This window comes from Panthera uncia, chromosome D1, assembly GCF_023721935.1.
Source record: "Panthera uncia isolate 11264 chromosome D1, Puncia_PCG_1.0, whole genome shotgun sequence".
Taxonomy (NCBI): domain Eukaryota; kingdom Metazoa; phylum Chordata; class Mammalia; order Carnivora; family Felidae; genus Panthera; species Panthera uncia.
The window spans coordinates 14456173-14471393 of NC_064808.1; the positions used below are offsets into that span (position 1 = coordinate 14456173).

General features: G+C 42.3%; 1 protein-coding gene across 2 annotated transcripts in view; it reads left to right on the forward strand.

Moving 5' to 3' along the window:
- Positions 1–4029: 4029 nt before the first annotated feature.
- Positions 4030–15221, forward strand: part of FNBP4 (formin binding protein 4) — a 44350-nt gene continuing 33158 nt past the window's right edge. The window contains exons 1-5 of one of the 2 annotated variants that reach the window (XM_049616825.1): positions 4030–4314; positions 5401–5493; positions 12159–12295; positions 12641–12827; positions 15060–15207. In XM_049616825.1, coding sequence (XP_049472782.1) covers positions 4080–4314; positions 5401–5493; positions 12159–12295; positions 12641–12827; positions 15060–15207 — 800 coding nt within the window. In that variant the 5' untranslated portion in view covers positions 4030–4079. The remainder of the gene's footprint in view (positions 4315–5400; positions 5494–12158; positions 12296–12640; positions 12828–15059; positions 15208–15221) is intronic. The other variant, XM_049616834.1, reaches the window with a different exon arrangement.

The window sequence follows — 15221 nt, forward strand, 5'->3', positions numbered from 1 at the left end:
AATACAATACAATACAATACAATACAATACAATACAATACAATACAATAGAGGTGCCTAAGTGCTCAGTTGGTTAAGCATCCAACTTTGGCTCAGGTCATGATCTCACAGTTCATGAGTTTGAGCCCCGCATTGGGCTCTCTGTTGTCAGCACAGAGCCTGCTTTGGATCCTCTGTCCCCCTTTCTCTCTGCCCCTCCCCTGTTCATTCTCTCTCTCTCTCTCTCTCTCTCTCTCTCTCTCTCTCAAATAAATAAATATAAACTCTAAAGGGGTGTCTGGGTGGCTCAGTCAGTTGAGCATCCGACTTTGGCTCAGGTCAGGAGCTCACAGTTCCTGAGTTTGAGCCCCGCCTCAGGCTCTGTGCTGTCAGCTTGGAGCATGCTCTCTGCCCCTCCCTCACTCATTCTCTCTCCCTCTCTCTCTCTCTCTCTCTCTCTCTCTTTCTCTCTCTCAATCTGTCTCTGTCTCAAATAAACATTAGGGGCACCTGGGTGGCTCAGTCAGTTGAGCATCTGACTCCAGCTTAGGTCATGATCTCATGGTCCATGAATTCAAGCCCCTCATTGGGTTCCGTGCTGACAGCTCAGGGCCTGGAGCCTGCTTCGGATTCTGTGTCTCCCTCTCTCTCTGCCTCTCTCCCATTCGCACTCTGTCTCTCTCTGCCTCTCAAAAATAAAGAAAGGTAATAATAAAAAAAAAAAAAAAACTTTTTTAAATAAATAAATAAACATTAAAAAAACAAAAAACTTTAAGGGGCTCCTGGGTGGCTCAGTAAGTTAAGCATCTGACTTCAGCTCAGGTCATGATCTCACAGTTTGCAAGTCTGAGCCCTGCATTGGGTTCTGTGCTGACAGCTCAGAGCCTGGAACCTGCTTCACACTCTATATCTCCCTCTCTCCCTCCCTAGCTTGTACTCTGTCTCTCAATCAATCAATCAATCAATCAAACTTTAAAAATAATTATAATAAAATAAACAAATAAAAATAAAATAAAAGGTCTGATATAGCTATAATTTGCCTACTCCTGGTCCAGATCCCTAACACCTTCTCTGAGGGCAATAACAGCAGACTATGTCTCCTTCAAAAGCCAGTGGTTCTCAACCCTGGCTAAGCATTAGAATACTATAAAAAGTTTTTAAAAAAATAATTCATAGGGGTGCCCGACTGGCTTAGTCAGAGGAGCATGCAACTCTTGATCTCAGGGTCATGAGTTAGAGCCCCACGATGGGTGCAGAGATTATTATAAATACATACATACATACACACAGACAGACAGACATAATTGATATTGGGATGCCTGACTGGCTGTCTCAGCCAGTAGAACATGCAGCTCTTGATCTTGGAGTCCACACTGGGCATACAGCTTACTTGAAAAGAAAATTTGATATGGGTGGGCACCTGGGTGGCTCAGTCAGTTAAGCATCAGACTTTGGCTCAGGTCATGATCTCACAGTTTGGGCGTTGAGCCCCTCGTCGGACTCTCTGCTGTCAGTTGGGGGCTGCTTTGGATCCTCTGTCCCTCCCTCTCCTTCAGCCCCTCCCCCGTTGGTTCTCTCTCTCCCTCTCTCTTTCTTTCAAAAATAAATAAATAAACTTTAAAAATTCTTTCAAATAAATAAATGCATATTTAAAAAATTTTTTTAACGTTTATTTATTTTTGAGACAGAGAGAGACAGAGCATGAACGGGGGAGGGTCAGAGAGAGAGGGAGACACAGAATCTGAAACAGGCTCCAGGCTCTGAGCAGTCAGCACAGAGCCCGACGCGGGGCTCGAATTCACGGACCGCGAGATCATGACCTGAGCCAAAGTCGGATGCTTAACCGACTGAGCCACCCAGGTGCCCCAATAAATGCATATTTGAAAAAAAATTGATATGAGCTCTGTACTCCCACCCCCAATCCAACTGATTCCAATTTTTATATTGCTTTAGCGCTATCCAGATGGTTTTATGAAGAGACAGCATTGAGAACCATGGTTATAAATATTACAGTTATTTCAGTCACCTCCAGAAATATAAGTTCCCCAAGAAAAAAACCTTTCCCATTTCTGTGCACTGTGATTTAGCTCATAATCTCAACTTGGTTCCAGCCAGTTTTATAATAGGATCTAGATTTTTGTAAAAGGCTGATTAATAATAATAGCTACCATATAACGATTGCTTATTTTGTTCTTTGTACAAGGCAAAGATCTTAAAACTATGTTCTAATTTAAACTTCACGGCTACCCTAAGAATACTGTTACTAGCACATTGTATAGCTGCTGAAACAAAATTTAGGGTTGTTAAGAAACTTATCCTGGGTGCCTGGGTGGCTTAGTCGGTTAAGCATCCGACTTTGGCTCAGATCATGATCTCACAGTTTGTGAGTTCTAGCCCCACATTGGGCTCTGTGCTGACAGCTCAGAGCCTGGAGCCTGCTTTGGATTCTGTCTCCCTCTCTCTCTCCCTCCCCCGCTTATGACCTGTCTTTCTCTCTCAAAACAAACACTAAAAAAGTAAAAAGAAACTTATCCAAGCAACCACATCTGGAAGGTGCAGAGGGTGTTTTTGAACCAAGATGTTTGGCTTCAGAACTCCTATGCACAACTACTATATTTCAATGCCTCTTCCCTAAGAAATGTCAGAAAACTGATAATAGCTTCAAAGCAGCAAATTATCCTGTTTCTAGCTAATTTTTCAGAAATTTGGGGAGTCTAATCTCACACTAATCCAGATATTTCTCCCATAGGCAAGAAAGAATTCTTGCTACTTATTTCAAGTTTGTACATGTTTACATACTATATTCATTAAAAAAATTGAGTGCTTATGTTCCAGAAAGTGTGTTTCGTAAACAGGGAACAAACTGGATAAGTCACGGTTTTCATGGCTTTTACATCCAAAAACTGGCTGGCTCAGTCAGAAGAGCCTGTGGCTCTTGACCACAAGGTCATGAGTTCAAGTCCCTTGTTGGGTGTAGAAATTATAAAAAAAAAAAAAAAAAAAAAAAAATGGCGGTGCCTGGCTGTCTCAGTCAGTAGAGCATAGCAATCTTGATGTCAGGGTTGTAAGTTCCAGCCCCATGTTAGGTGTAGAGATTACTTAAAAATAAAATCTTTAAAAAAAGAAAATTTGAGGGGTTATCTATACATTAGGGGTTATCTACCATACAAGGTTGTGGTGAGAAAATACAATTTTACGTGTAAAGCGCTTAGGCAGTGAGTGCCTCACACACAGTTAAGTGCTCAGTGAACGTTAGTTTACGGAATCTCGAGTGCACTAGGTCTTGAGTAATGGAGAATTTCCCATTGCGATGCTGTATTCCAGCTAGCGTCCAAGTGGCTGACTCCAGAGGAGGGAAGAAGGGGAGAGGGAGGGGAAGAGTGCTAAAGGACGATGAAGCAGGTTGAGGATACCAATGGGCCAGATTGGGAAAGCTGTAAACCACCGCAACAATTTAGGACTTTCCCTCTTATGAAGTACAATGTCTAGTGATTTTTTTTCCAGCTGGTAAGTAACCCAATGAGACATCAGATTTGTGCTCTAAGAAAACTTACAAAAGCATAAAAGACCCACTATTTTATTCAGTGTTCAACATTACACCCCAAGTAACCCACAATAATCAGGACGAAACTCGGCAGGACTCGGAAAGCACGGCAACTTCCCAAGGCACACACACACACACAAAAAACCAACCGCAGGCAGAGAATAGGGACAAGATGGAGGACAAGGGGCATAAAGAAAAGACTCCGTAAAAGACGCATGGGTGGAGTTCGTAATGGGAAGTCGTTCTAACTCAGGCTCTTCCGCGCTATTGGCTTGACTCTCACTCTTTTTCCTTTTCCACTGGCTACTGGCTCCTTCAATGGATCAAAACAGCCAATCGCCTAGCACCGTGGGTAAAGCCCGCCCTGCCTCCCTGGAAGGAGGAGCCAGAATAGCGTACAGGACCCAGGGCGCTTGCGCGGGCGCGCGCTCCGCCGGTTAAAAGCAGATTCTCTGAGGAGGCGGTGTCGCGGTGCATGAATATTGATTACGCAGCGCCGCGCCGAGCGCCCGCCCCTCTCGGCTGCCCGACGCTCGCGGCTTGCGCTCAGGCTCGCGATGGGGAAGAAGTCCCGGGCGGTACCCGGCCGCAGGCCTATTCTGCAGCTCTCTCCGCCGGGTCCCCGTAGCAGCACCCCGGGAAGGGACCCGGAGCCGGAACCCGACACGGAGCCGGATTCGACGGCGGCGGCGCCCAGCCAGCCAGCTCCGGCGGCGCCACCGACGACGACGACGACGACCACGGTGACTACTGCCGCCGCGGCCCCAGACGACTCGCCTTCAGAAGGTAAAGGTGCGCGAGGGAACTCCGGCACCTAGGTGGGGCTTCCGAAACTCGAGCTCGGGGCTTGCGGCCTAGGGCAGGGCCCTGGGAGGAAGAGAAACCCGGGCGGGCGGGCTTGCTCCGCATCCGAGGCCTGCTGCGTGGGTCCCGAGGGGAGGACCGATGTGGGCCCCAAAGGCGGCGGAAGGGGCCGGAGGCGCCGCGCGCGGCCCGCCCGCCCGAGGGGCGCCATCTCTGGTGCAGGGGTTGGCCTGGCCTCCCGAGTCTCCTCAGCGTCGGCGCTCGGGTTTGCATAACTTCAGGGGATATTTGTGAGAGTCCGGGCTTCGCTTCCGAGGCCTGGAGATAGGAAACCTGCCCTTTTCTACACGTCCTGTGCTTTTACCTTCGTTTTTGTTGAAACTGAGAGGGACCCTTTAGAAGTGAGTACGCCCATTTTATTATGCCAGCCAAAGCGAACGTAACTCCAAATGGGTAGGTAACCCCAAAATGCCTGCAGAAGTGGCGCTTGTGGGTTCCCAAGTACTTGTTGGTTTCTCCCCGGAATGGTTGTTGGATTAAGAGTAACTGTTCAGCGCGCTGCTACGGGGCCAGACGCCCGAGATGCCGGGACCTTTTCAGGCGCTAAAATAACCCCTTGGTAGTTACTGTAGGGGGGGAAAATGCTATGGCTAGCCTTGCTTATTTTTATTTTATTTTATTTTATTTTATTTTATTTTATTTTATTTTATTTTATTTTTTAAATATAACTTAAATCGGTTTCCATTGGCTATGCTTGTTTAAAGGCCCAGTGGTATCCCCGAGAAGATTTGTTCTGTGTCTGTGTATTTTTAAAATTTTGAATGACTTAAGGTATACTTTTATGTACCATCCTCGCGTCCTTAATGTTAAAGTCGCTAGTCACGTGGAAGAGTCTAGCTCTGCTTGTTTATCATCTCCCAGTTATTTGGGTCAGTGATGGATTTACACACCCTGTTTTCAAGTTGGTGAAATTGAGATTTGAAAGGTCAAATCAAAAATTGTTTTGTCACCTGTAGTGTTTTCTCTGGTCCACTGTCTAACTGTAGTTTTCTTTTGTACCTTTTTAAAATCCAGATGAACAGGAAGTGGTGGTGGAGGTTCCCAGAGTTCAGAATCCTTCCAAACCACCAGTCATGACCACCAGACCTACAGCCGTTAAAGCAACAGGTACGCTTTTTTTTTTTTTTTTTCATCTTTTCTACAAGGTCTTTCATTAGGGTCAGATTGGGTTTGTATATATTTTGTTGAATGCTTCGGTGCTGCTTACATTTCTCCCGTAAAATGGAAATTTAACATTTTTGAAAATAAAGTAAATTTTTGTATGTGATGGCTTGCTGGTATGTACACTTAAACCAAAGTAAGGTTTGTTGTTGCTTTTTTTTCTGTAGCCAAAATACCTTTTACTATTTTTCTTCTAATCCTGTTTTGTAATTTTCTGGCTCCCCCACTAGCTTGATGTTCTTTGGGGATACCAAGGATGTCTTTCATTCTGTGCATTTCTTTTCCAGCACTATGCTTTGGTTGGTACCTAGCAAATGTTTGTGGAGCTGAAAATTGCTCTTATTAAATATTTTTTAGGGGCACTTGGCTGGCTCAGTCAGTAGAGCCTGTGACTCTTTTTTTTTTTTAAATATTTGTTTATCCTTAGAGAGGGAGAACACGAGCAGGGAAGGGGCAGAGAGGGAGATACAGAATCCAAAGCAGGCTCCAGGCTCTGAGCTGTCAGCACAGAGTCCGATGTGGGACTTGAACTCACGAACTATGAGATCATGACCTGAACCAAAGTCGGACACTTAACCAGCTGAGCCCCCCAGGCGCCCCAGAGGGTGTGACTCTTGATCTCAGTGTTGTGAATTTGAGCCAGACCTTGGTTATAGATATTACTTAAAAGAATAAAGTCTTAAAAATAAATAATTATTAAGTGTGAAGGAATATTTGCAACAGTGGTTTTGTAGATAAACCTGGTCTCAAATTGGCATTCTAGCATTAATGCTAATACCTTGGGAGTGCATTCATCCATAAAATAAATCTTATGGGAGGGCACCTGGGTGGCGCAGTTGGTTAAGTGTCCCAAGACTTGGTTTCCATTCAGGTCATGATCTGGGGGGTCATGGGATCAAACCCGGGGTCAGGCTCTGTGCTGACAGCTTGGAGCCTGCTTGGGATTTTCTCTTTGCCTCACTCTGCCCCTCCCCTGCTCACTCTCTCTCTGTCTTTCTCTGTCTTTCTCTCTCTGTCTCTCTCAAAATAAATATTAAAAATAATTTTTTTTTCTGAGTCAGCCAGCCCTAAGTTGTTTTGAAGATTAAATTGAACAGGGTACATGAAGTTCAGATACACAGCAAGTGCCAAGAATGTTAGTTTTTGCTAGTCTTTATATATCTTGAAAGATCAAAATATGTTTTGATACTAAATTTTTTTTTAAGTTTATTTTTTGGGAGAGAGAATCCCAGGCAGGCTCCATGCCAACGGCACAGAGCCCAACACGGAGTTTGAACCCACAAACTGTGAGATCATGACCTGAGTTGGATGCTTAACCAACTGAGCCACACAGGCACCCCTTGATACTAAATATTTTATAATTGGTAATAATTTTATTCTTTCAGTTTGGAGTTCTGTCCAAACATGACACCTGAGATAATAGAAGTTTGTTCTCCTTTCCTCCCAGTTGCCATGTAAAAAAAATAGGGTCGTTTAGAAAAGCTAAAACTTGGTTGTAAGAGAAATTTCAGAACTAGGAAATGCCATTTTATATTTGTAAACTATGTATGTTATTTTGAGTTTTCTATGATGAATAGAAATTTAATGTTCCAAGAAGAAATTTCTTGAATTGCTGTGTCAGCATTTCAGCCCTTCATGTGCCTTGTGAATAGAACTATTTTCATTCTGTCCAACTTCATCCTGAAACATAAGGTATCTGCTTTATTCAGTTGTTAACCTACCAGTTGTGATACTCCGGAAAAATGTGTCAAACAAAACCCAAAGTGAAACCATTTTCTGTTATTTGTATGGCTTCTATAGCTATTAGAGTAGATACTCAAGAATTTTCCTTTTTTTTTTTTTTTTTAGATGATTTTAAAGAATTTTACTTTTATCACTAGAAACATGCCAGATTTCTTTCCACAGAAATGAAGTATAAATGTTAAGTTGTTAAAGTATGTTTTTATAATACAGTAGAGCACCTTGGTGGCTCAGTTGGTTGGTCAAGCCTTCAACTCTTGATTTTGGCTCAGGTCATGCCCCCCCATCGGGCTCTGTGCTGACAGGGCAGAGCCTGCTTCGGATTCTCTCTCTCCCTTTCTCTCTCTCTCTGCTCCTCCCCTATACTGATCACGAGAGTTCTCTCTTAAAATAAATAAACTTAAATAATACAGTACAGCAAGCATAGCTAATATTTTCATGCAGAAGAATATTATGGTAATATGCATATGAAATTAAGAAAAATTCAGGGGCGCCTGGGTGGCTCAGTCGGTTGGGCGTCCGACTTCGGCTCAGGTCATGATCTCATGGTCCGTGGGGTCGAGCCCCGCGCCGGGCTCTGTGCTGACAGCTCAGAGCCTGGAGCCTGTTTCGGATTCTGTGTCACCCTCTTTCTCTGACCCTCCCCTGTTCATGCTCTCTCTCTGTCTCAAAAATAAATAAATGTTAAAAAAAAAAAATTAAAAAAAAAAGAAAAATTCAGAGTGAGCTCTGAAGTTAGATCAGTTGACTACTATGATAGTCATTGATATTTCAGCATCATCTAGGAAAGGGTAATGTAGCTCCACTGATGAGTGTCAGAAGTCTGTAAATTGGCTAAAATTCTACACTCAGGTGTGTTTTCCTGGAAGAGGGTCCATAGTTTTTATTATATTTATTGTTAGTAGTTTCTGTAACCAAAAGGATTGAAACACTGTTCGAACGATGTTTTGAGGCAATTGTAGACTTATTAGAAAAATAATAGTTACTGTTTGAAGCTTATCAAGTTCAGTTTATACCTAAGAAATAATTTTCTACCTAATGTAGTTGATTTGCACTATAAATTGTGTGGCACCATCCATTAAAGGTAAGCCTATTGAGGTTTCAGCAGCCAGCACCCCTTTCAGTAAAAGACTGCTAAGGACTATGGCTTCAAAGAATGTCCTGGTTTTATTTTATTATTTTTTTTTTAATTTTTTTTTTTAATGTTTATTTATTTTGAGATAGAGACAGAGCATGAACAGGGGAGGGGCAGAGAGAGAGGGAGACACAGAATCTGAAACAGGCTCCAGGCTCTGAGATGTCAGCACAGAGCCCGACGCGGAGCTCGAACTCACGGACCGTGAGATCATGACCTGAGCCGAAGTTGTACACTTAACCGACCAAGCCACCTAGGCGCCCCAAGAATGTCCTGGTTTTAAATAGCTGTACCATCTCAATAGTAGTATGGGTTATGGTCCTATGAAGCTTTTGTTTATTTATTTTTTTTAAGATTAAGCAAGTTTACATAATATTAGGACTTTATTTTCAGTATCAGCTCTAAATTCATTCCTATTCCTTATCATTGATGGAGTAAATTTTCATAGGTGTGATTAGAACTTAACATGCATCTCATGGCTTGCTTTTATCTTCCTTTTATTCCTTTAGTGTTTAGTTTTTGTCCCATTAGCATTTTTGCATGTAATCCTGTAATCTGATTAATCATAAATTAATATTGCATCAGGTTCCATGCTATAATTTGTTTTGCCAGTCCCCTCTTTGAGAGCATTTGAGTTGTTTACAGCTTTCATTATTTAAATAAAGTTGCCAGAAGCTTTGTGTGAAATTTTTTTTAGTTATTCCTTGGGGTTGTATTCTCAAAGATGGGATTATCTATCTTAAAGAAACTTGGAGTTTTGTGGCTTTTGGTATGTGTTACCAGATTATTCTTTTTTTTGTTGTTGTTAATTTTGTTTTAACGTTTATTTATTTTTGAGACAGAGAGAGACAGAGCATGAACGGGGGAGGGTCAGAGAGAGGGAGACACAGAATCTGAAACCGGCTCCAGGCTCTGAGCTGTCAGCACAGAGCCTGACGCGGGGCTCGAACTCACGGACCGCGAGATCATGACCTGAGCCGAAGCCGGCCGCTTAACCGACTGAGCCACCCAGGCGCCCCGTTACCAGATTATTCTTAAGAAATAACCAATTTAGGGGCGCCTGGGTGGCTCAGTCGGTTAAGAGTCCGACTTCAGCTCAGGTCATGATCTCACGGTCCATGAGTTCGAGCCCCGGGTCAGGCTCTGTGCTGACATCTCAGAGCCTGGAGCCTGCTTCAGATGCTGTGTCTCTCTCTCTGGCCCTCCCCCGTTCATGCTGTGTCTCTCTCTGTCTCAAAAATAAATAAACATTAAAAAAAAAAAAATTAAAGGGGCGCCTCGGTGGCTCAGTCGGTTGGGCAGCCGACTTCGGCTCAGGTCATGATCTCGCGGTCTGTGAGTTCGAGCCTCGCGTCGGGCTCTGTGCTGACAGCTCAGAGCCTGGAGCCTATTTCAGATTCTGTGTCTCCCTCTCTCTGACCATCCCCTGTTCATGCTCTGTCTCTCTCTGTCTCAAAAATAAATAAACAGTAAAAAAAAATTTTTTTTTAAATTAAAAAAAAAAGAAATAACCAATTTAGGGCACCTGGGTGGCTCAGTCGATTAAGCGTCCAACCTCGGCTCAGGTCATGATCTCACAGTTTGAGTTCGAACCCTGTGTCAAGCTCCATGCTGACAGCTCAGAGCCTGGAGCCTGTTTCAGATTCTGTGTCTTCCTCTCTCTCTGCCCCTCCCCCACTCGTGCTCTATCTCCGTCTCAAAAAGAAATAAATGTAAAAAAAATAATAATTTATGGGGGCTCTTGAATGGCTCAGTTGGTTGAGCATCTAACTTGATTTTTGCTTCGGTCTTGATCCCAGGGTCCTGGGATGGAGCCCCGCGTCGAGCTCTGTGCTGAGCTTGTGGCCTCCTTAAGATTCTCTCTCTTTTCCTCTGCCCCTCTCCCCTGCTCATTCTCCCTTTCTCACTTAAAAAAAAAAAAAAAAAAAACCTTTTTAGGGCATCTGGGTGGCTCAGTCAGTTAAGCGTCTGACTTCAGCTCAGGTCATGATCTCACAGCTTATGGGTTTGAGCCCCGCATTGAGCTGTGTGCTGACAGCTCAGAGCCTGCTTAGGATTTTGTTTCCCTCTCTCTCTGCCCTTTCCCCACTCACACTCTGTCTCTTTCTCAAAAAATAAATAAACATTAAAAAAAAATCTTTCTAGTCAGCTTTGAATATTTTAGAAATTTGGGGTGCCTGGGTGTCTCAATCGGTTAAGTGTCTGACTCTTGATCTCAGCTCAGGTCATGATCTCACAGTTCGTGAATTTGACCCCCAAGCTCTGCATCTAGCACTGCGGTGATGGTTTAGAGCCTGCTTGGGATTCTGTCTCCTCCTCTCTGTCCTTCCCTACTTGTGCTGTCTCTTGTGTGCACTCTGTCTGTCTCTCTCTCAAAATAAATAAATAAACTTAAATTTTTTAAATTGGTATTTAGTGCAAGAACTTTACCTGTATGGTAAAGATAATGAAGGCAAGATTGATAGGACTAAAACAATGAATGTGAACCCCTATGATAAATGAAGCAACCTAATGTTTATTTTTAGATGATCTCATGAATTCATTTATGGAATTATGATACAACTAGATTTTACTTCCTGATAAATCTGTTCATTTACCAAATATTTACAGAGAACATAGGCTGTTGCCAGACCCTGGGAAATTTAGTCTTAGTGATAGCTGAAAAGTTGGCTGGAGTTTAACATTTAATGTATCTGTTACAATAAAATTAGATGTAAAAAGAGAATATATTCTTGCTTAATTAAAATTTTTTTTAATGTTTATTTCTGAGACACAGAGAGACAGAGCATGAGTGGGGAAGGGGCAGAGAGAGAGGGAGACACAGAATCTGAAGCAGGCTCCTGGCTATCAGCACAGAGCCTGATGCGGGGCTCGAACTCACAAACCGTGAGATCATGACCTGAGCCAAAGTTGGTCTCTCAATGGACTGAGCCACCCAGGCGCCCCTATGCTTGCTTAATTTTAACATTAGAGTGGCCACAGGTCGTACAGAGGGAAATGGCATACATAGCAGCATTACAGAAGCTATATCTGATACCTCTTAAGTTTGAGGAAGACATTGAAGATTGGTTCTGGCTGGGTTTTTGTTGTTTGTTTTGGTTCTAGCACTTTGATTTCCATTATAATTAGTCCCTTCTTGTTTGAGGAAAAATTGGAAAAGATTTTTAGCTTTGAAAATCTGTTTCATCTACTAAACCCTAATCGGCTTTGTTGTTTCAGATGGACACATAAATCAATAAATTCCTTTTTTTTTTTTTTAATGTTTATTTATTTTTGATAGAGAACATGTACAAGCAGGGGAGGTGCAGAGAGAGAGGGAGACAGAATCCCAAGCAGGCTCCGAGCTGTCAGCGCAGAGCCCAATGTGGGGCTCAATCCCATGAACCACAAGATCGTGACCTGAGCCGAAATCAAGAGTTGGAAACTTAACCAACTGAGCCACCCAGGCACCCCTACGAATTCTAAAATCAGGATTTACTCTGTGCTATTTTGAAAAAGGATGAGGTTGATTGATTGTGTATTTTGAGAAGGATGTCAAGTAGCTATGTGGATGGTTTTATTAGCTCTAAATGCATATTATAATTTCTATCTCTGTGGTAGTTCAGTGATGACTCATTTTGAGGCTGTGTTCTAATCTGTAAGTAAACTAATTGTAAACTCTGAAGAACAGGGTCATATTTTTCTTCCTGGAGCATACTGGCATTGTTGTCACTAACATTTACCATTTTCTTTCTAGGAGGTCTGTGCTTACTTGGTGCATATGCGGACAGTGATGATGATGAGAGTGATGTTTCAGAAAAACCAGCACAGTCCAAAGAGACAAATGGAAACCAGTCAACCGATATTGATAGTACATTGGCCAACTTCTTAGCGGTTAGTGGTGCTTTTGTTTGGCTTTTTAGCTATTGAAGCCACTTTGGGACCTGGATCTCAAGTGGTTAGCCTGCTTGTCAGTTTCGGTGTTTCTGTCTTCTTTCTCCCCTTCCACATCTCTTCCTTAGTCCCTCCCCATCCCAGTCATCTCTTTTTTGTAAAGGTTGTAAGGAGGAGAAAACTGGAGAATTAAAGTGTTTGGGGATCTTTTACATAATTGGAAATTGAGAGTTTTGATTTAAGCTGAGAATTGATCATGTAGAATTTTTTTTATGGTGATTGTCATTTTCTCAGTGTTCTAGTTTTGAGGTTATTAATGCATTTGTTACTATTTCCATACTAAAGGAGATTGATGCTATAACAGCACCTCAGCCTACAGCTCCTGTAGGAGCCTCTGCTCCACCTCCAACTCCACCTAGACCAGAGCCAAAGGAATCAGCAACATCTGCCCTTAGTTCTACCACTTCAAATGGAACAGACTCCACTCAGACAGCAGGGTGGCAATATGATACTCAGTGTTCACTTGCAGGAGGTAAGTTTGATACTTTGATTTTTTAAAGAAGTCTGAAGTGTAATTTTCAAAGGTGTTCTAGGCATTGAAATTCCCAAGGATGAAAGCCCATATGCTTTAGCAGACTTTTAACCAGTTGCAATTTTATGCCAAGTGAATAATTAAAGCCATTATTTATTTTATTTACTTGTTTTTTTTAATGTTAATTTTAGAGATAGAATATGAGCAGAGGAGGGGCAGAGAGCGAGGGAGACACAGAATCCGAAGCAGTAAGGCCATTATTTTAAAGGTTCTTTTTTGGGGGCACCTGGGTGGCTCCGTTGGTTAAGTGTCTGAGTTTGGCTCAGGTCACAATATCATCGTTCATGGTTTTGAGCCCCGTGTTGTCAGTACAGAGCCTGCTTTGGATCCTCTATCTCCCTCACTCTGCCCCTCCCGCTCCCCTCAAAAATAAAACTTAAAAAAACCCAAAAAACTCCAGCATCCTTAAATAATTCTTTGTCTTTTTTTTTTAACTTTTTCGAAATGCTTATTTATTTTTGAGAGAGAAATAGAATGTGAGTGGGAGAGAGGGAGACACAATCTGAAGCAGGCTCTAGGCTCCCAAGTTGTCAGCACAGAGCCCGACATGGGGCTTGAGCCCACGAACTGTGAGATCATGACCTGAGCTGAGGTTGGACTCTTAACCATCTGAGCCACCCAGGCACCCTTGTCAAACTTTTTTAAGTAATTTGTGCAAAAATGATTTGGGAAGGAGAAGTTAGACCTCCAGGGGACATTTGACTGTGTCTCTAGACATATTTGGTTGTTACACCAAGGGGTGGGGAACTGTTAGTGCATCTAGTTGGTAGAATCCAGGATGCTAAACACTACATGGGACTACCTTCACCACAACAAAGAATTATCCAGCCCAAATGTTAACATTGCTAAAGTTGAGGAACCTTGTGTTAGATTGTTAATAGCTTTAGAGCTGAGTTGGGGTATAAAGTGAGAATTGTGGAGAAATTTATGCTTCCTTTTTTAATTTTTAAAATTTTTTATTTTAATTCCAGTATAGTTAACATACAGTGTCATATTAGTTTCAGGTGTACGGTATAATAATTCAAGATTCTATCCATTATTTTGTGCTCGTCAAAGTGCACTTCTTAATACCTATCACCGATTTCATCCGTTTCCCCTCCTCCCGCACCCTCTAGTAATCATCAGTTCTCTATAGTTAGTCTTTCTTCATTTGTCTCTCTCTTTCTTTGCCTTTGCTCATCTGTTTTATTTCTTAAATTCCACATGAGTGAAATATCATATTTGTCTTTTTCTGACTTTTCTTAGCATTGTACTTTCTAGCTCTGTCTGCATTGTTACAAATGGCAAGCTTTCATTCCTTTTTATGGCTGAATACTATTCCATTGTGTATATACCACTTCTTTGTTCATTTATAAATAGGTACTTGGGCTGCTTCCATAATTTGTCTATTGTAGATTATGCTACAATAAACATAGGGGTGCATGTATACTTTCAAATTAGTATTTGTGTTCTTTGAATAAATACCAAGTAATGCAATTACTAGATTGTATAGTAGGTTTTTTTTTTTTTTTTTAATGTTTATTTATTTTGTGAGAGAGGGGGTACTTGTGCATGTGCTGGTGAGCAGGGAAGGGGCAGAGACAGAAGGAGAGAGAATCCCAAAGTGGGCTCTGCGCTGTGAGCACAGAGCCCACCACAGAGCTCAATCCCATGAACCCATAAGATCATGACCTGAGCCAAAACCAAGTTGGACACAACCGACCGAGCCACCCAGGGACCCCTATTTTTAATATTTTGAGGAACCTCTGTACGGTTTTCCACAATGGCTGTACTGGTTTATATTCCAGCCAACGGCGTGGGGAGGGTTCCTTTTTCTCCACATCCTCACCAACGCTGTTTCTTGTGTTTCTGATTTTAGCCATTCTGACAGGTGTGAGGTGACACCTCATTGTATTTTGACTTGCATTTCCCTGATGATGAGTGATGTTGAGCGTCTTTTTCTGTGTCTGTTGGCCATCTGGATGTCGCCTTTGGAAAAATGTCTGTTCATGTCTTGCCCATTTTTATTTGGATTATTTGTTTTTTGCTTGTTGAGTTGAACAAGTTCTTTATATATTTTGGATACTCACCCTTTATCAGTTATTTCATTAATAAATATCTTACCATATTCAGTAGGTTTTTTGGTTTTGTTGATGAGAAATTTTTGGTTTTTAAAATTTGTCTTTCTTCTAGTTGGAATTGAGATGGGAGATTGGCAAGAAGTCTGGGATGAGAACACAGGATGCTATTATTATTGGAACACACAAACAAATGAAGTGACTTGGGAGTTACCCCAGTATCTTGCCACCCAGGTACAGGGATTACAACATTACCAGCCCAGGTAAGAATAGACTT